Raw genomic sequence first — 21,553 nt, 5'->3', positions numbered from 1 at the left:
CTGTACGGAGGAACGGGCTAAAATTCCTCCAAGCCGGTGTGCAGGACTGATCAACAGTTACCGCAAACGTTTAGTTGCAGTTATTGCTGCACAAGGGGGTCACACCAGATACTGAAAGCGAAGGTTCACATACTTTTGCCACTCACAGATATGTAATATTGGATCATTTTCCTCAATAAATAAATTACCAAGTATAATTTTTTTTGTCTCATTTGTTTAACTGGGTTCTCTTAGGACTTGTGTGAAAATCTGTTGATGTTTTCGGTCATATTTCTGCAGAAATATAGAAAATCCTAAAAGGTTCACAAACTTTCAAGCACCACTGTACATTTATAAACCTGGATAAAGATGACAAGCCTGCATACTTAAATGATGTTACAAAGCAACTTTATTAATCATTCAAAAAAAAAAAAAAAACCACACACAAATGAAATTACTGAGGTCCTTCCCTGCGTTGCTGGTGTGAAAATGAGCACGCAGTCCGTCTGGACCCGAACACAACCCTTTGTTCATGACAACACGAATAAAATCAGCTTTAATACTATTAGGAATGTGTTTCATGAGCGAGACTTGCATAATGTGCTTCTGTATAAAACCTGAAATGACGGAAAAAAAAAATTTCCTGAAATCAAATGAAGTGTTAAACACTCGGAATAAATTACTAGGATAAGATCTGTATACTATACCATATCTCTTCATTAGAGTCACATTATTGGCAAATGGAATGATTATTTGAACTGAACTGAAGTAAAAACGGTAACGACGATCAAACGCAGTAGTAATGATGACCAAAGCAGAAAGAAATCAAATGGTCAAAAACTTCACGATGAATGAGGCAGTGTTCCAAGTCTTCTACCCGTTCCCCGATGTAAACAGGAGAGCGCATGTCATGTCCATGATAAAGCAAATAGTACAACGTCTAAGACACCGTGGTAAATCAGTGCAACATTTTTCTCAGCTGGTTATGATGCACTCGTGAAGGATACCGCTCCACCCTGAAACACATCGCCTCGGCAGAGATTCCGGTCGGCTAGATCAAGTGTAACGGCGCTGGTGGGATCGACATACAAGCTTTGGATGAGGAGGAGAGTGAACTGGGCAGGCTATATTAGTAAAGCGCCGCTGCATCGCGCTTTTTAGTTTGGGCTGAATTTCTGTACGCATCGCTATTAGCAAGTAGGTAATCAAATGGCATTGTGGGGAGATCATGGAGGAAACTGCCAAGCAACGTGAAAACAGATTGAAATAAGTTTCAATTTCTGCAAGTTATTCAGGGTGGATTTTTTTCTTTGAGAATACACACACTGTACTGTGCAAAAGTGGTTAGCGCTGTCGCCTCACAGCAAGAAGGTCCGGGTTCGAGCCCCGTGGCCGGCGAAGGCCTTTCTGTGCGGAGTTTGCATGTTCTCCCCGTGTCCGCGTGGGTTTCCTCCGGGTGCTCCGGTTTCCCCCACAGTCCAAAGACATGCAGGTTAGGTTAACTGGTGACTCTAAATTGAGCGTAGGTGCGAATGTGAGTGTGAATGGTTGTTTGTCTCTGTGTCAGCCCTGTGATGACCTGGCGACTTGTCCAGGGTGTACCCCGCCTTTCGCCCGTAGTCAGCTGGGATAGGCTCCAGCTTGCCTGCGACCCTGTAGAACAGGATAAAGCGGCTAGAGATAATGAGATGAGACTTCTACATTGAGTCAAAACATTTTAAGTGTTTCAAACGTTCGTTGTTTTTTTTCCCCCCAGCACAAAATGAAATGTTACGGGGGGAAAAAAAAAAAGTTTGTATCTGAGCAGCATATTCCATAAGAGAGCACTTTTCAGATGAAAAAAGAAAGCATAATGAAGGCTGCTGGGTTTTGGTGCAAAATGAAGAAGTGAGTGTGACCGTCAAAGTGTCCAGAAGAACTGTGGCTGGTTCTGGAAGATGCTCAGTAAAACCTACAGCTCATTGTCGAACCTGAGACTACTATTATTATTATTTTTTTTAATGTAAAGGGAATTTCGTCTCACACCAAATACTGACTTTCATTTATTATAGCTTATTGATTACTGTTTATAGTATTTTTTTTTAATGTTAAAACATTTTTAAGCCATTTTTGACCTACAGCATTTCTTTACATGTGCCTAAGACTTTTGCACAGTACCGTACTGTGTGTGTATTATACAGGGTGTTTAAAAAAAATTTGATATCGTTTCACAGTCGAATAACCTTGCCAATTCTCGTTCAATTGACCTCGAATTTTAACAGCATGTGTGGAAACGGGTCCAAATTTTATGTTTGTATCTTTTTAGGTATACGTAAAAGCGCCGTGGTCTGGAAAAGAAAAGGTGTGTCCGAGTACGCTCGAACAAGACTGTGCAGCGTGCATTTAAGAGAGAATTCTCTAAAAACGCACTAACTGCAATGCAGATTTGGACACGGCACAAAAAGTGCGCATGTTGAAAACGTGTGAACTCGTTCATGGAATCCACATACCTTTGAATTTCTCATTCAAATTTTGAGGAATAGATTTTCATATATCGCTCAACATTAAGCCTGTTCACTTTCATTTGCCTCGACTGGGATATTTACATCTCAAATAATATCACATTTTTTGAAACACCCTGGGTAATTTGATTCGGATTAACTTTCTAAAACCAAATCATGGACAAATTTGGTAAATTAAGGTAAACAATACACTACGATGAATGCCACAAAAAAAAAACCTCCGTCAAGATGGCACCCATGTGATCAGAAAAGTATTTTATTTCATTTGTGCTCAAACGGTTTGAGAAATTAACTTGAGCGTTTTAATGACCCAGCACACCATTAACACCTCAATGACTCCAAAGACATCGGATTCGTTTTGTGCTTAAACAAAACTATATTATATTCAAGTTATCAAACGTTACTTTCTTGGTGTGTGACATCACTCAGCTCCTGATAATTAAAGAAACACGTTCATTTTGCGTCCACAGACGAATCATGTTCCAAATCAGTGAAGTATTAATGGCATGCTGGTTCATTAAATCATTAAAACATTTAACGGTTAATTTCTCGTAAGCATAAATGCCCAAATGAATCAAAATACTTTTATTCTCGTTGCCAACTTCACGGCACGGTGGTCAATAAAATCAGAAATTCATCAAAACGTGAATACAAGAGTCGTAGAATGTTAAACGATGAGTAGAGAACTCACTTTGAGCTTCGAGCCTTTTCTACTCTTACCTCTACCTCGGATAAACCGCGTCCCAGCCACGTGGCCAGCAACAAGCCGGATTCGCATGAATCACGTTAGGCACTATCAAGGACAACTAGTTAAAGGCCTGTACTAAACCTGGCTGAATGCATTACATTAAAATGACGGTTTATTACTTACCATACTGACATTTAATAAACAAGCAACGCAGTGTGTTTACGGGTTCAAGGCGAAAATGCTTTTTGAGACCGTTAAATAATTATTTTGACAAATTTTCGGCTCGAGGTTTCCTGTCCAGTTGGAAAGTTTAATCAAAATCTATGACTACTACATCATTTAATATATAAAAATCTCACTGTAAATTTTTTTTTTTTTAATTTCTCTATCTTGCTGTCAGAGTTACAACTGTACATTTGTTCATTTTCTTTATACAACACCACGGCTGAATTCTCAAATCTGATTGGCAGGTCAGATGCCGTCAGAACGCGGACAATAATATAAACCTGTCGTTTTAAATTCTCATTTCCATAGTAACAGCTAATTTACAGATACTTGTATGATGGATGGTCCACTTCATCTAAACCTAATAAACCTGGGGGAAAAAAAAAATTTAGAAAAGAAAAAAAAAAAATGTCCAAATTACTGTATTATTGTGGTCGTGTTTTCTTTACAGTTTTCGGAAGGAGTCTCCAGTGTCAGAGATTTGTAAGAGTCAGGAGTAAAGCTGAACCTTTAAGATTTCTACTAAAGGAAACTCTTCAGAAGAGAGGTGGGGAAGCGGGTTCGGTAACGGAACGATGAATAGTTTCTAGCTGCTTCAACATAAGAGACAACGGGAATCCTTTTCACAGCTGCACCACATCATTAAATGTAGCTGGAACGAGATAAAAATCAAACTGCTGTGGTATACGAGGGATAAACATTTGCTGTTATAGGAAAAATCTGCAATTGTTCTATCCGCATTCAGCAATCGCACGCTCTGATTGGCTACTCTACTAGTCGGATATCGGCTCATATACCGTGAGTAGAGAAAAACAAAATGGCAGCGTGCATCAAGTCAGATATATATCACTTTGTCATCAAGTATTTAAAAGAAACAGAAATAGCTAAAAGAATATCTCCTGTTCCACACTCCAGCCCAGTTGGTGGCAGTAATACACCTTTAAGTTGGTTTGCCAACCAACAAAATGGCAGGGTGTCTTGTTGAACAAACCGAGGACGAAATAAAAACTCTACTTGGAAAAAAAAAATATGGAATGAAAAGTATTTGATGGTGAGAATGTATCTTTTTTATTTTTTAAGAATTTTATTATTATCATCGCATTTTTTCACAAATTGCTCCTGTCATTTCGCCGGTTTATTTACATTCTAAGCGGAAATGATTCTGTCGGATGATGTTCTGTATAAAGTTTTGACATTTATCAAATTTGCAAAAAAATAAATCAAAAATAAAAATGCTCCGTTTCTCAAAATCCAGTGAATAAAACAGTTATTGCACTCAATCTCGGTGCTACGCGCCTCGTCGGCTCCTGTACGACTCGATTTCGTTGAATAATTATTAAGTACTATGCAAAGTGCGTGTTATTTTGAGGTTTTATTCCTTTTTGTAACCTGGAAGTTTATAAAAAGGTCTAGATTTTGAAATACTGCCGTTTCATCGTACACCGTTTCCGTCTTGGACCCCTGTACGCATAGATCGACGCTGGGTTGCCTGTTTATTAGGTTTATAGCTGTGATATTTTCTAACTCATTATACCCAATTATACCATTTAAATCTCCAGTCTACTGATTTATCGTCTCTTGTACGGTCATGTTTTTTTCCTTCTCAAATGTCGGGCATTTTCAGACAGAAATTTCTCACGTGACAGCAGAATGTTCAAGACAGCGCAGATCCACTGCACTGAAATGCTCTCTCTCTCTTTCTATTCAAGTCTAAAACAAGAAGAGGATGCTGGACCCCCGGTCAGGACTCTCAGTCATGTGACTCTGCCACGCTGCCATGGACAGCCATCCCAATTCCTCTGGCTGAATCTCGCTCATGGCCGGTGTATCTCGCCGCCTCGCTACCGCGGAGACGAGCGCTGTTTGGGTCTGGTCTCTGAGCTCAAGCTGCGGCGGTTAAAGGATGCGGTTTCCACACAGGGTGAAGCGATCGATCTCGAGCAGGTCTTTCTTTGGGGTTCTGTGTTTGAGCACAGTGCCGTGAGGAGTCTTGCTGCTGTCCTCCTCTGCTTTAGAAGGATTCTCTGGAGCAGGCTCGCTGGTTTCCATGGTGACGGGGTCCGGAGCTGGGGGGAGGAGGTCTGGTGAGCGTGGGGTAGGTTGCTTGGTGATGGAGGGGGCAGGATGCTGGGCTTTGGACTCATCTGAAGACAAGCAGAGAGAGAGAGAGTTGAGGATGGACTATGGAGCATCAATGGACAGTAATCATGCCATGTAATGAATCTCAGTTGAGCGTTACCTCCCGGAGAGGGAGATCCGGCATGGCTGGGTGTTCCGGGGCTCTTTTTTGGAGCTGGAGATTTGGGTTTATTAAACAGCTTCCCTTCCATATTGGCTTCTTTAACATAGTGACAAGATTTTCCCAGCAGAACTATACTGTTCAACACCTTCAGTGTGATCAACCTGCACAAAAAAAAAAAAAACCACATCCTGTAGCATCATGCATACAGTGGTGCTTGAAAGTTTGTGAACCCTTTAGAATTTTCTATATTTCTGCATAAAGATGACCTAAAACATCATCAGATTTTCACACAAGTCCTAAAAGTAGATAAAGAGAACCCGGTTAAACAAATTAGACAAAAATATTACACTTGGTCATTTATTTATTGAGGAAAATAATCCAATATTACTTATCTGTGAGTGGCAAAAGTATGCGAACCTCTAGGATTAGCAGTTAATTTGAAGGTGAAATTAGAGTCAGGTGTTTTCAATCAATGGGATGACAATCAGGTGTGAGTGGGCACCCTGTTTTATTTCAAGAACAGGGATCTATCAAAGTCTGATCTTCACAACACATGTTTGTGGAAGTGTATCATGGCACAAACAGAGGAGATTTCTGAGGACCTCAGAAAAAGCATTGTTGATGCTCATCAGGCTGGAAAAGGTTGCAAAAGTATCTCTAAAGAGTTTGGACTCCACCAATCCACAGTCAGACAGATTGTGTACAAATGGAGGAAGTTCAAGACCATTGTTACCCTCCCCAGGAGTGGTTGACCAACTAAGATTACTCCAAGAGCAAGGCGTGTAATAGTCAGTGAGGTCACAAAGGACCCCAGGGTAACTTCTAAGCAACTGAAGGCCTCTCTGACATTGGCTAATGTTCATGAGTCCACCATCAGGAGAACACTGAACAACAATGGTGTGCATGGCAGGGTTGCAAGGAGAAAGCCACTACTCTCCAAAAAGAACATTGCTGCTCGTCTGCAGTTTGCTAAAAATCACGTGGACAAGCCAGAAGGCTATGGGAAAAATGTTTTGTGGACGGACGAGACCAATATAAAAGTTTTTGGTTTAAATGAGAAGCGTTATGTTTGGAGAAAGGAAAACACTGCATTCCAGCATAAGAACCTTATCCCATCTGTGAAACATGGTGGTGGTAGTATCATGGTTTGGGCCTGTTTTGCTGCATCTGGGCCAGGACGGCTTGCCATCATTGATGGAACAATGAATTCTGAATTATACCAGTGAATTCTAAAGGAAAATGTCAGGACATCTGTCCATGAACTGAATCTCAAGAGAAGGTGGGTCATGCAGCAAGACAACGACCCTAAACACACAAGTTGTTCTACCGAAGAACTGTTAAAAAAAGAATAAAGTTAATGTTTTGGAATGGCCAAGTCAAAGTTCTAACCTTAATCCCATTGAAATGTTGTGGAAGGACCTGAAGCGAGCAGTTCATGTGAGGAAACCCACTAACATCCCAGAGTTGAAGCTGTTCTGTACGGAGGAACGGGCTAAAATTCCTCCAAGCTGGTGTGCAGGACTGATCAACAGTTACCGGAGACATTTATTTAGAGTTATTGCTATACAAGGGGGTCACATCAGATACTGAAAGCAAAGGTTCACATACTTTTGCCACACACAGATATGTAATATTGGATCATTTTCCTCAATAAATAAATGACCAAGTATAATATTTTTGTCTCATTTGTTTAACTGGGTTCTCTTTATCTCCTTTTAGGACTTATGTGAAAATCTAATGGTGTTTCAGCTCATATTTATGCAGAAATATAGAAAATTCTAAAGGGTTCACAAACTTTCAAGCACCACTGTACATAATTTAAACTAGCTTTCTCCAAACAGCAAGTTACCCTAGGTAGAAGAGCAGCAGGCTGACAGACGCAAGAGCTCCTTGGATCTTCACGGAGCTCATCACCACTCGGATCAGCTGAAAGAGACAGAACAATATGATAAGAATCGCACATCTGGATATGAGACAAGACTGCACAATTATTTCATAGTTTGAGCCTAGATTAGTTCTCAAATTAACATCAAATGTCTTTATTTCATCGGATTAAAACGCTCAGCGTTTATCTTGGGTCTCGTAGCGAGGAAGCGATGCAAAGGGATGATCTCGTGCGGCGGTCACACTTCTCCAAAAGCTCCAAGATGTTAAAACTAATTGATGTACAACAGTCTCTTATAGCATCTTTAAAAAAAAAAAACTTGGACAACAGTAAATCTGGAACACTAGCAACGCAGACTGGACAGCTTTAGGAGAACCGTCACGTTAAACAGATAATCTACTTCAGTGTTTCCCAACCTTTCTTGAGCCACGGCACATATTTTACATTCGAAAAATCCCACGGCACACCACCAAACAAAAATGTCACAAAAAGTATGGATCATGAAATACAATGATCATCTAGTTTCAACTTACTCACAATTTACTTACTCAGTGTGAAACCTGGGCCTGTTTAGTTGAACACAAAGCTGATATACTCACAGGAATTGAAGAAAGACACGCACGAAGAGCTTCCTCAACAGCTCTGAGTCACTCTCCTTTTTTTAGTTTTTATAGCAGTCATGCTTGACAGGGCTTTCCACAAGCGGCCATACAGCCGACTACACAATTAAGTCCAGCCGGCTACTTTAATGACTTATTTTTGTAGCCCACAGGCTCTAAATATTAATTTTCGATTTTAATAAACTTAAATGTTTATCTAACGGACTGACAATGTCAAACTGAACCGCACTCATTTAAGTTGTGATTCGCGCTGTTTGTACCGATAATAACCACAAATTCCCCGCAGACTTTGTTGATCAAGGGAGAGTAACTCATCCGCGGCCCCGACATGCGGTGTGTGTACGCACGCGCACTCGGCGGAGGCAGTAATGTGTCGGGGCTGTCAGAGGGAACAGAAGCAGAGATGACGCTTATTTTGTCTCCGGTAAACCAGTCTTCTCTCGTTCAATTACGTGCTGGGATCAAAAGACACCGTTGGTTGTAAATGAAACCAAACTGAGTGGTTGGAGTGTATTTTCATACACAAATGGAGAAATGTTCACTGAGTGTTTAATTGTGTAGCCCCACTGCAGACCGTTGTTGTTGTTAGTTCATAGCATGCTCAGTTGCGTGAATGTGTCATGCACCGAAAATAAGAGATTTACAAGCCAGGAACGTCTCATGATGCAATATGTGAGCTTGTATAGCCTATTACTGTTTATTTTCAGTGCGCAAATCACAGTTTTCATTGGTGCATTAGCGTCTGGCATACACTAATGAATAAAAAAGATGCAATATGTTGTAGTAATAATAATAATAATAATAATAGAGCAAATGTCTGAGAAATTAATATAGCTTGTCTATTATGCAGGCATACTTAGGCTAATAATAATAATAATAATAATAATAATAATAATATGAACGGTTTTTGAATAATGCTCTCCTGCAATAAATAAATGGTCTGTGGAAAATACATTTAATCCTGGGAACTGCGTGCACCGGAGTTTATTTTGTGTTTACTCCCCCCCGGCTAGCTACTTATTTGTCATGGCTGGCTAGTATGAGCCTTAGTGGAAAGCCCTGCTTGAAAAGCCCAGCTCGCATAGATAGGTTGTGGAAAAATCACCTTTTTTGCATTCTTCTGACCTCTACTCATACTAGGGCCTTCATCTGGGTCAGAATTGTCTCCAGGACCCAGTTTGGATTGTGTACTTTTTCTTTTCAAATATTTATCCCTCACCATCACCGCTGTCACACCTGAAGCATTACTAAATCTATTGTTTGAATGGCAACAGGCAGATACACAGATTAATTAGCTACCTGCTGCCATGTAGTGTAAGAGTATTTAATGGTGCTGCCTGTCACGATACGTCGCTAGCATAGACAAACAAAGACAAATTATTTGCAGTAAATAAATCATTTTTGGAACAATTAAGTGAAATTAGATAATTTCCCATGGTACACCTGATGATCTTTCACGGCACACTAATGTGCCACGGCACAGTGGTTGGGAATCACTGATCTACTTCATCAACCTTCTTTGCGCAGACTTCTAATTACAAATAGGCATTTGTGAGCGTCATACAGCTTTTCCTTAACATGAACACTAACGCTGTGTCCAAAATCACTCACAACTCACTATATAGTGGACTATATAGCGAGTTCACCGTTTGTAGTGCTGTCCGAATGTACAGTGAGAATTATTACAGACTATACACTGGACTCGTACAACTGTGTCCGAAATCACTCGCTTGTTCACTACTCCCTATGTAGGGAATTACTGTATAGAGGACTATAAAGTGAGCTCATTGGCAAAATTAAAAAAAACAAAAAACACGCTTTCGGACAATACTCTGTCGTGCTGGTATTTACGTCATTACTGTCGCACAATTAAAACATGCCAGATCAGTCGGCTGGTTGGTTTTCAAAATAATAAATACATGCATGTGTTTTTGTGATAAATCCATATATTATACTGAGCGCATTTCCCACATTAAATCAATACAAAGTACCTGCATCTTTCAGTTCTTTTAAATCAAGGCTGAATACTTTCTTCTTTGCCGGTGCCTTTTATTAAATCAAATTTGAGACTTTTAATTTGATTTCTTCCAGCGTGACCACAATGCATGATGGGATATATTGCTTTGGTTAGTGACCATCGTTGTACACTACTTCTCGTGATGCTATATAGAGTGTAAATAATCCTTACTAAGGTTTCGGACAGCACTATAAAATGGCGTCCGCACTATATAGTGAGTAGGGAGCGATTTCGGACACAGGGATAGTGTCCCACAATGTATCGTGAAAAGTAGTGTACAACCGATGGTCACTAACCAAGCCATCATGCATTGTGGTCGTGCTGAAAGAAAAGCTGTTTCATAAGAAGCGTTAAGTATTTTAGCTCGAGTACATCAGGAGTTCATTTTTCCTTATGACAACAGGCATGACAGATAAATTTATCAGTTTTGGCGTGAAAATGGCAATAATATCATAGTGTGTTGGGGTGAACGGACGGAGGAAGAAACATGTTATAAACGGACATTCGAGTACAATTAAAAATAGTAAGAGAATAGAAAATAAGACATAAAATACAAGAATAAAAGTTAGAGTGCAGAACGAAGAATTAATCACAAACCTCAAATCTGATTTAATAAAAGGCAGCGGCAAAGAAGGAAAAAAAATATCAGCCTTGATTTAAAAGAACTAAATGATGCAGCAGACACAAAGTACTTTGTGTTTATTAAATGTAGGAAATACGCTCAATATAATATATTACAAAAATAAAGACATGCATGTGTTTATTATTTTGAAAACCCACCAGCCGACTGATCCGGTATGTTTTAATTGTGCGACAGTAATGACGTAAACAACGGCGCGACGGACTCGTGTCCGAAAGCAGCCTTTTTTTTTTTAAACCAATGAACTCACTATATAGTCCTCTATACAGAATTCCCTAGATAGTGAGTAGGGAGTAGTGAACGAGTGAGTGATTTCGGACACGGGGTAAATTTACACTTATTCTGAAAAGTTACTCCTAAAATAGACAGACACACTCGTATACTGCCTGTTATTATACAACACGGAAAAGTCAGAAATATTCCCTTTCTTGCATAGAACTAGCTAATTAGCTATTCATGATTACAGACTCCTCCGGGTGCTCCGGTTTCCCCCACAGTCCAAAGACATGCAGGTTAGGTTAACTGGTGACTCTAAGGTGGGGTTTACATTAGACCGTATCAGCGGATCATCAGATTAACGTTTTTAAAACGATTAGTGTGCACACAGCAACGCCAATACACGATTCGCGTGCACACAGCAACACCAATACACGGATACGCTCGGCTCCGCAGGCATCCTGCGCTCCAAATCACTCCGCCCTGAACAGCGAGTGCCCTCTGGAGGGTGCGCACTCCGGCCCTGCGCAGCTCACAGAGCGCGCGAGTGAAGCGCACGAGCAGTGATTCGGGACTGAGCCGCTGTGTGTGTGATCCCAGCGCATATCACTTACCACTTGCAAGTGGAAGGATGGCAAGTCTAAAGACAATCATAACTACACAATGGGCAGTATTTGCATCAGTATTTTCATACTTTTATACTCTTTAATGAAAGGTGATACAAGGCGGAAGTCCGCGCCGTTTTTCAGCAGTCGCGTCACATGACCAACGCCAGCGAATCAGGAAGGTGGATGTCACAGTGACGTTGTCCAATGACGACGCCAGCTAGAGCTCAGCACAGCGTATCCGCGTATTCTCAATGTTTACACAGCACCGGACCAGACACGATCTGGATTGAATACGTGGACCCTGGCGGATTCCCGTTTCCCGGCGGTTTAATGTAAACGGACAGTGCATCCGCGAAGAAAACGAGACAGATACGGTCTAATGTAAACTTGGCCTAAATTGAGCGTAGGTGTGAATGTGAGTGTGAATGGTTGTCTGTGTCTATGTGTCAGCCCTGTGATGACCTGGCGACTTGTCCAGGGTGTACCCCACCTTTCGCCCGTAGTCAACTGGGATAGGCTCCAGCTTGCCTGCGACCCTGTAGAACAGGATAAAGCGGCTAGAGATAACGAGATGAGATGAGATTACAGACTCTAATAATAATAATAATAATAATAAATTACTAAGGTGAAATATCTGCATCAGTCTAATTGTATTTATAATCAAACGTTTAAAAAAAAAAACTGAACTATTCCTTATATAAGAGCTAACAGCCAAACACAATAGGTTAGTGTTGCTGTGATTGACAGGAGACAGAGTCACGCCCTTTTTCTTCCCACATACATATTTTCCTTCCTCGAAATGTGAAATGCAGCGTCTCACCAGAACAGCCAGAGGCAGTGGGATGAAGCCCATTCTCCTGGCCACTGAGTCACTGTAGTCTGTGTACGCCTGTCCACACCGAAACACAAACATGAGAACCTGCAGCATTCACTCGAACAATTAGCGGTAAAATGATCTGGCATCAGAGCCAACAAACAAACACACTCACATACTGCTGCCGGCTGCTGACGAGCTCAAAGGCCAAGCTGGCTTTGTATTCACTGTACACCTACACACACACACACACCAGGGGAAGACAGAAAATAAAGCTGAATGAATCTGTAGAGCTACAATCTATCCTGTGCTCTTAGCGATAAGATTCTGGATTTTTCTCAAATCTGACATTAAATCTGACACTGTAGTGCATGTTATGTTATGTTATATATTACATGCACTGGATCATGTCTCAGTGCCGGAAAAGAAATAGAAATTAGCATTAGCATAGCAGCACTAATCTCACAAATAAAGACTTCTTTAAAAGAATTACAAGGGTTCGGTTTTAATCAGGGCTCGACCAATAAGGGATTTGTAGCACTGATATGAATAACGAGTTTAAAAAAAAAAAAAGTCGATCTTTTCTGACAACTGATAATCATCCCCCCCAAAAAAAAAGACAAAACATGTATTCATCCAAAGAGAAGTGTATTAAAATACTGTGAATAGTACAAAAACTCTCAAGCAGGCCTAAATATACCTTGGAGGAAAAAAAACAAAAAACAACACACATTTTGAAATACAACCCCAATTCCAAAAAAGTTGGGACAAAGTACAAATTGTAAATAAAAACGCAATGCAATAATTTACAAATCTCAAAAACTGATATTGTATTCACAATAGAACAGACAACATATCAAATGTCGAAAGTGAGACATTTTGAAATTTCATGCCAAATATTGGCTCATTTGAAATTTCATGACAGCAACACATCTCAAAAAAGTTGGGACGGGGCAATAAGAGGCTGGAAAAGTTAAAGGTACAAAAAAGGAACAGCTGGAGGACCAAATTGCAACTCATTAGGTCAATTGGCAATAGGTCATTAACATGACTGGGTATAAAAAGAGCATCTTGGAGTGGCAGCGGCTCTCAGAAGTAAAGATGGGAAGAGGATCACCAATCCCCCTAATTCTGCGCCGACAAATAGTGGAGCAATATCAGAAAGGAGTTCGACAGTGTAAAATTGCAAAGAGTTTGAACATATCATCATCTACAGTGCATAATATCATCAAAAGATTCAGAGAATCTGGAAGAATTTCTGTGCGTAAGGGTCAAGGCCGGAAAACCATACTGGGTGCCCGTGATCTTCGGGCCCTTAGACGGCACTGCATCACATACAGGCATGCTTCTGTATTGGAAATCACAAAATGGGCTCAGGAATATTTCCAGAGAACATTATCTGTGAACACAATTCACCGTGCCATCCGCTGTTGCCAGCTAAAACTCTATAGTTCAAAGGAGAAGCCGTATCTAAACATGATCCAGAAGCGCAGACATCTTCTCTGGGCCAAGGCTCATTTAAAATGGACTGTGGCAAAGTGGAAAACTGTTCTGTGGTCAGACGAATCAAAATTTGAAGTTCTTTATGGAAATCAGGGACGCCGTGTCATTCGGACTAAAGAGGAGAAGGACGACCCAAGTTGTTATCAGCGCTCAGTTCAGAAGCCTGCATCTCTGATGGTATGGGGTTGCATTAGTGCGTGTGGCATGGGCAGCTTACACATCTGGAAAGACACCATCAATGCTGAAAGGTATATCCAGGTTCTAGAGCAACATATGCTCCCATCCAGACGACGTCTCTTTCAGGGAAGACCTTGCATTTTCCAACATGACAATGCCAAACCACATACTGCATCAATTACAGCATCATGGCTGCGTAGAAGAAGGGTCCGGGTACTGAACTGGCCAGCCTGCAGTCCAGATCTTTCACCCATAGAAAACATTTGGCGCATCATAAAACGGAAGATACGACAAAAAAGACCTAAGACAGTTGAGCAACTAGAATCCTACATTAGACAAGAATGGGTTAACATTCCTATCCCTAAACTTGAGCAACTTGTCTCCTCAGTCCCCAGACGTTTACAGACTGTTGTAAAGAGAAAAGGGGATGTCTCACAGTGGGAAACATGGCCTTGTCCCAACTTTTTTGAGATGTGTTGTTGTCATGAAATTTAAAATTACCTAATTTTTCTCTTTAAATGATACATTTTCTCAGTTTAAACATTTGATATGTCATCTATGTTCTATTCTGAATAAAATATGGAATTTTGAAACTTCCACATCATTGCATTCCGTTTTTATTTACAATTTGTACTTTGTCCCAACTTTTTTGGAATCGGGGTTGTATGTACAGAACAGAATTAGTTTATTCAGGCCTATATACCATGAGCTGGCATGCTGGTTAGCATGTTTGCCTCTCAATGGGGAGCTCGTGAGTTCTACTCGCAGTCGGGTCATACCAACGGCCATCATAAAAATGGTACCAACTGCCACCTGGCGAGGCGCCGCAATACAGACGTGAGTAAGGAGTCAAACTCGCGTGGTTTCCAGAGGACTGGCTCTCCACTGTAAGCTTCATAAACATGTGGAAAAACTAGCTGAAGTTCAGCGACTCTAGTCTGCTAAAGATGAACCAGCTCAGGTTTTGTAGCGGTCGTGTCACATGATTCGAGAACTGATGACATGGTTTGCTTAAAAAAAAAAAAAAGTCATCTATATCCCCCGCCCTATATACCAAGTTTCAAGATATTATTTGTCACATTTTTCAAGTTCTGCTGCAGGAAACCAACCCTACCTCTTTACACCGACCTCAGCAGCCCATGGCATAAACCCACCGGACCTTTGATCCAGCTGAGCTAAAAATTAAAATCTCTCATATTTCTGAGCATCAAAAGGCACAAATACATTACTTAATCAACACATATACCAACTTTCAACACCATACCACTCATCGTTTTCAAGTTCTGCTCCGGAAACAAAACCTACCCCTAAGACTAACCTGAGAGACGAAGTCTGAAACTGTTTCCATGGAAACATGAAAAATTTAAATTTCTCAGTATGAAAAGGCACATCTACATCACCTTGTTAACATGTACACCAAGTTTCAAATCCATATCATGAATAGTTTTGGATACATGCTCCGGAAACGAACATTGCTCTTAGAAACCAAGTTAAAATTTATTTTTTTAATGTAAAAAATTATTTTTTCCCCCAAAAATCCAAAATCGCAAAAGGCAGCAGTTCACATAATGCTTGATATGTATACAAAATTTCATGAAGATATCTACAGTAGTTTTTTTTTTTTTAAAGATATTTTTTTGGGCTTTTTGCACCTTTATTGGATAGGACAGTGTAGAGACAGGAAATGAGCGGGAGAGAGAGACGGGAAGGGATCGGGAAATGACCTCGGGCCGGAATCGAACCCGGGTCGCCCGCATTCATGGTATGGCGCCTTAACCACCTGAGCCACGACGCCCCCTATCTACAGTAGTTTTAAAGATATGGCCCGGAAACGAAAACGTGACCAAACGGACAGCTGGATGGACGGAATCCGTTTCTATATCCCCCACCAAATTTTGTTTGGACGGGGGGGATAATAAAAAGAACTAGATAGACCTTGACGCCAACGGCATCGATGGGGATGCCTCCACCTGGACCTCCACCTGGATCTCCACCTAGACTACACGCCTTATTAAGCTGTGATTTGGGGATGGACATTTGACCTCACAGTAATCTTGACCTGTGACCTTTTAACTTCAAAATCTAATCAATTCATGTTTGTCCCAAAGCACATAAGTGGTGAAAGTTTGGTGAAATTCCTTTCATTTGCCTTGGAGATATTGTGTTCGCAAGGTTTTCGGACAGACATTTGACCTCACAGTGACCTTGACCTTACACCTTTTGATCTCAAAATCTAAATCATTTCATCTTTGTCCCAAAGTGCACAAATGGTGAAAGTTTGGTGAAATTCCTTTCATTAGTCTTTGAGATATCGTGTTCATAAAGTTTGGGGACGGACATTTGACCTCACAGTAATCTTGACCTGTGACCTTTTAACCTCAAAATTTAATCAGTTCATGGTGAGCACAAATGGTGAAAGTTTGGTGAAATTCCTTTCATTAGCCTTTGAGACATCGTGTTCACAAGGTTTCGGGACGGACGCACGCACGGACGGACAGCCCGAAAACATAATGCCTCCTGCACCTTAAGGTGGCGGAGGCATAAAAAGGACAGAGAAGAAACTATCAAATTCAGTACATACACTACCGTTCAAAAGTTTGGGGTCACCCAGACAATTTTGTGTTTTCCATGAAAAGTCACACTTTTATTTACCACCATAAGTTGTAAAATGAATAGAAAATATAGTCGAGACATTTTTCTGGCCATTTTGAGCATTTAATCGACCCCACAAATGTGATGCTCCAGAAACTCAATCTGCTCAAAGGAAGGTCAGTTTTATAGCTTCTCTAAAGAGCTCAACTGTTTTCAGCTGTGCTAACATGATTGTACAAGGGTTTTCTAATCATCCATTAGCCTTCTGAGGCAATGAGCAAACACATTGTACCATTAGAACACTGGAGTGATAGTTGCTGGAAATGGGCCTCTATAGAGGATTTCGACGTGACGTCACAGGTGACGTGACGCCCCGGTGTCCGCCATTTTGAAGGTCAAGCTAGCTAATGTCAACAACAGTAGCTAGTATGTTACTGTAGCAATGTTTACGTTCAGTCATTTGGATGACTGTTAAAACCTTTCAGTCTCAAGTTTTTCCTTTACTGTATTTACTAGTTTACTGAGCTAGCGCGCTTGGGCAGGCTGGGAGCGACTGCGCTAGCTCGGGCAGGCTGGGAGCAACTGCGCTAGCTCGGGCAGGCTGGGAGCGAGCGCGCTAGCTCAGTAAACTAGTAAATACAGTAAAGGAAAAACTTGAGACTGAAAGGTTTTAACAGTCATCCAAATGACTGAACGTAAACATTGCTACAGTAACATACCAGCTACTATGTTGTTGACATTAGCTAGTGCTAACAGCTAGCTGCTAGTACACTGCTACAACACAGACACCGACCCTAATAATACAGTTCTTGGTCATTGCCTGGTAACAGCAAATTTATAACGGGCCATGTCTCAACAGACTAAGAAGTTATTTCAATGACATTTAATAACATTTTGTTTATCCTGAGGACCGAAAGTAAATGAAAATGTGAACAAACCTTAGCTGTAATAAGATGGCGACCACCGGCTCCAGGGACGACCCACTGATGTAGGCATGTTACCCAGCCTGACACAAAATATTTGTAGGCATCCAAACTCTTATACGCTTTCAGATCAATACCTGTGTATGGCGATGGGTTTTTAACGACATAGGTATACAGATCATGTGGGCCGAAGTCAGGTAAAGACGAGGGCTTCGTGTACTTCCGTACGTAGTGAACAATCCTGGTGGAAGCAGGTAAACGTCGTTCTCTAAGCCTGCTAACCTCAATTTTTGCAAATACCTCTCCCTCTGCTCGCCCTGTAAATGCCCTACGTCGCTGGATAGTGAAGGTGTTTTCTGCATCTCGCTCCTTTTTCTTTTATGTTTTTTCCCTGGTATTTCCCACACGCCTGACTGCAGGTCAGGAAGATCACCCGCGCTGCAGCGCTGCAAAGCCAGAAAAAGATAGCCTGGTAACGTGTACGGATCACGTACACCAGCATCATTGATTTTCTGGTGAGATCGCTTCTTACTCGTGTCATCTAGGCCGGATAAAATACTCGACAATGAGACTTCGTCATGATCAACAGTGTATCGCTACCGGTAGTCGCCATATTTGTGACCGTCAAAATGGCGCCGGCTACTTGTTGACATGGCAACGGTCACGTGGGTCGAAAACCTCTATACACCTATGGAGATATTGCACCAAAAACCAGACATTTGCAGCTAGGATAGTCATTTACCACATTAGCAATGTATAGAGTGGATTTCTGATTAGTTTAACGTGATCTTCATTGAAAAGAACAGTGCTTTTCTTTCAAAAATAAGGACATTTTAAAGTGACCCCAAACTTTTGAACGGTAGCGTACGTCTCATCCATCTCAAGGAGTCTCCAACGCGGGTCCAAAGTGGAAACGTGAAGTGTAAAATAAATAAATAAATAAATAACATTACAGCCAATTGTAGTAGTGAGAGCCATAAATGAACTTTTCGGTAATGTTAACTGCTTATCTGGACTTTTGTAGAAAAGACGCACGTCTTTGAATATTCGACTTTAATTCCAAATTCGACTTGAATATCCCTGTTATACAGAGTAGAATCTGGGAAATGATCAAGGGATTGAGGTCAGAACTAGCAAAGGCTTCATCTCAGGAAATCAACCACATTACAGTAACAACAAGAGGACTAAAGTAAGAACGCACCAATAACGCTACGTTCACCCTGCAAGGCTTAATGCTCAATTCCGATTTTTTTGTGAAATCCGATTTTTTTGTGAGGTCGTTCACATTAACAAATATATGCGACTTGTATGTGATCCTCAGTATGAACGAAAAGCGACCTAAAAGTGTTCCGCATGTGCATTGCAGGATACGACAACGTCACACGCAGTGAGCATGGCCAGTGTTTACGGAAGTAAAACCGCCCGGTTGCGGTATGACCCATCCAATCTAGCTTGAATAGCTGCATCCCCCCAAATGGAAATCAGCTCCCTAACCTCTGCGTCCTTCCATTGAGAAGATTCAGAACCTTCACAGCCCGAAGCGTCCCTCGCATTGATGTCATGCGCAGGGGCGCAGATACGTTTTTTGAACTGGGAGGGACAAAAAACTGGGGGGGGGACAAAGCTGCCAGCAAACCAACCCCAACCCCGATATGCCTGTCAAACTTGTTGTTAGTAACCATAGCAACCGAGCTCGAGCAACCTGTGCAGTCTGCGCAGCTCAACCAACCGAATATCAGTCTTTGTTTTATGTGAGTTGTTGCAACTATGTATACACTGCTGTGCACCTCAATAAACCGAATGGTAATTAGTCTTTTGATTTTTCCGTGAGGTTTGCCTTATGCAAAGAAAGACAGCATAGATGTTTTTTCCTCCCTATAAGTGCCCCCCACTTATAGGGAGGAAAAAACATCTATGCTGTCTTCACCGAACGAGGTGAATTTAAATCTGGGGGGGACTCGTCTGCGCCCGTGATTATGCGCCATGTTGTTGTAACTTTTTTTGAGAGACCCGCCGCCTACTTCAGCGCAGACTAGTGACGTTTGTGGCTTGTTGATGACGTGTAAGTCGGCTGAATGCGACCTGGCGGTTCAGACTGAAGTCACATATGAAAAGAGCGGATAGGAATCGGAATTAGGACCACATATCCAAACGGCCTGGGTCGGATTTGAAAAAAATCGGATCTGTGTCGTTCATATTGTCAATAAAAGATCGGATACAGGTCACATATGGGCGAAAAGATCGGATTTGAGTCACTTCAGCCTGCAGTGTGAACGTAGCCTAAGAGTCTCTGAAGTGCCTTTTTTAGAGGCAGCACAAATAAGACTTGTACAGCGAATCAACATGTATGAAGGGACTTCAAAAAAATTCTCGGCCTCACCCAGAAAACATCGCAAGAGAAAGATTGTTCTTGCGTTATTTTTCCTACAGAGTCTCCTTTAACTTCAATGCACTTGGTCGACTGATGTTCAAGCTTCACTATCAGAAGGAGGAAGGTCACGTCTTAAGTCCCCAGATTCCATACCTGCCAACCTTGAAAACATTTTATGAGTACAATTTTACAATTTCATGAGTACCCCCCCCCCGCGTCAACCTCACCCCAACCCGGCGCGCATGCGCCCCCACAGACCAAAAACACACTTTCAATCCAGTTTTATTGATTGACCTTGGGAACATAGTCCAGTTTTGTAAAACATTCCTATTGATAGACTTTGGGAAACTGTTATTGATGGCTCTTGGGAACTTCCTTCCGTTTTGAAAAGCACAACAAACATTAAATACATGTGCAAATGAAATGAAATTAAACCAGAGCCACTCTTTCAAAATAAATAACAACACATTAAATTAATACAGTATGTAAAAAAGGCACTTTCAACACAAAACATGGTATGCACAAATTTCCCATGCAATAGGTTTAGACTTTTGCATTTTTTTAACATGTTGCATTATACAGTAAAAATACTGCATTATACACTGCCTTTTTCATGTGCAAACTATTGCATTTGCATTCGAAATATCGCATTTACTGCAGTAATACTGTATAAAAAAGCATTTGATACTGCAGTACCACGCAGGTTTTTTCATAAGAGGGATGACCAATTTTCGACTTCACATCATCTGCAAACATTCTAGGCTACCACTGACAGAAGTTACCGACTGCCCTTAAAAGGATAGTTTGGGATTTTTGACATGAATCTGTATGGCATCCCCATCAATAGTGTCGTGCAAACACACTGACTTACCCCTGACAGCATCCTGTGAGTCCAGTTCTTGTCCAGTTTTGGTCCAGACGAAAGTAGTCCGGCAAGTTTGTTGGGGTCACGAAAGTAAAACGTTTTTCGGCTCAAAACAGTATGTGTTCAAAAGAGTGATATATTTGCATCACAAAACCGTTGCCAAATAAAAAGTCAGACCTCGAAATCGCTTGGCACTATTTTCTCTCCCTCGGTATCACTGCGCGCTGTCATGTTGACATCTGCGCAGGAATCAACACCTTTCCCATTGTTTGGCAGTGATTAGGAGTTCAGATCAGCGGCGCTAACAAGCTAATTTGAGAGCAAGAACAGCGACAAATTTATCACCTTCTATAACCTATACAATAATATATTTGTGAAAATGGTGCGCACTTGCGACTATCCAGGCTGTAGCAACAAAGATGTGGCTGAATCTCCGCACACATTTCACCGTCGTAGTCAGACATGTTGTCGCTAACTTTGCTAGCAGTAAACAATGTAGTGATGTGTCGGTCGCGAACGATCCGGTTCAAAGAGCCGGCTCTTTGAAGTGAACGACGGGAGCCGGCTCTTCGGTGGGAGCCGAATTAGTTTTTTGTCCTTAGGTGCCTCAGAGAGAGAGAGAGAGAGAGTTCAGCTCAGCTGAAGGATGATTGTCTGTTTGACAACCATGATCATTGTTTTGTTGCC

General features: G+C 41.3%; 1 protein-coding gene across 4 annotated transcripts in view; it reads right to left on the bottom strand.

Annotated features, from left to right (window-relative positions):
* Positions 1 to 387: 387 nt before the first annotated feature.
* The window catches only part of tapt1a (transmembrane anterior posterior transformation 1a), a 112,666-nt gene continuing 91,500 nt past the window's right edge, over positions 388 to 21,553 (bottom strand). For all 4 annotated transcript variants that reach the window (XM_060927296.1, XM_060927298.1, XM_060927299.1 and 1 more), the window contains 5 exons: positions 12,611 to 12,670; positions 12,442 to 12,510; positions 7,485 to 7,561; positions 5,633 to 5,796; positions 388 to 5,537 (listed from right to left, as the gene is read on the bottom strand). In XM_060927296.1, the coding sequence (XP_060783279.1) occupies positions 5,290 to 5,537; positions 5,633 to 5,796; positions 7,485 to 7,561; positions 12,442 to 12,510; positions 12,611 to 12,670 (618 nt within the window). In that variant the 3' untranslated portion in view covers positions 388 to 5,289. The remainder of the gene's footprint in view (positions 5,538 to 5,632; positions 5,797 to 7,484; positions 7,562 to 12,441; positions 12,511 to 12,610; positions 12,671 to 21,553) is intronic.

The sequence above is a fragment of the Neoarius graeffei genome, chromosome 8, assembly GCF_027579695.1.
Source record: "Neoarius graeffei isolate fNeoGra1 chromosome 8, fNeoGra1.pri, whole genome shotgun sequence".
Classification (NCBI taxonomy): Eukaryota; Metazoa; Chordata; class Actinopteri; order Siluriformes; family Ariidae; genus Neoarius; species Neoarius graeffei.
This window is presented reverse-complemented; position numbering and strand designations above follow the sequence as displayed.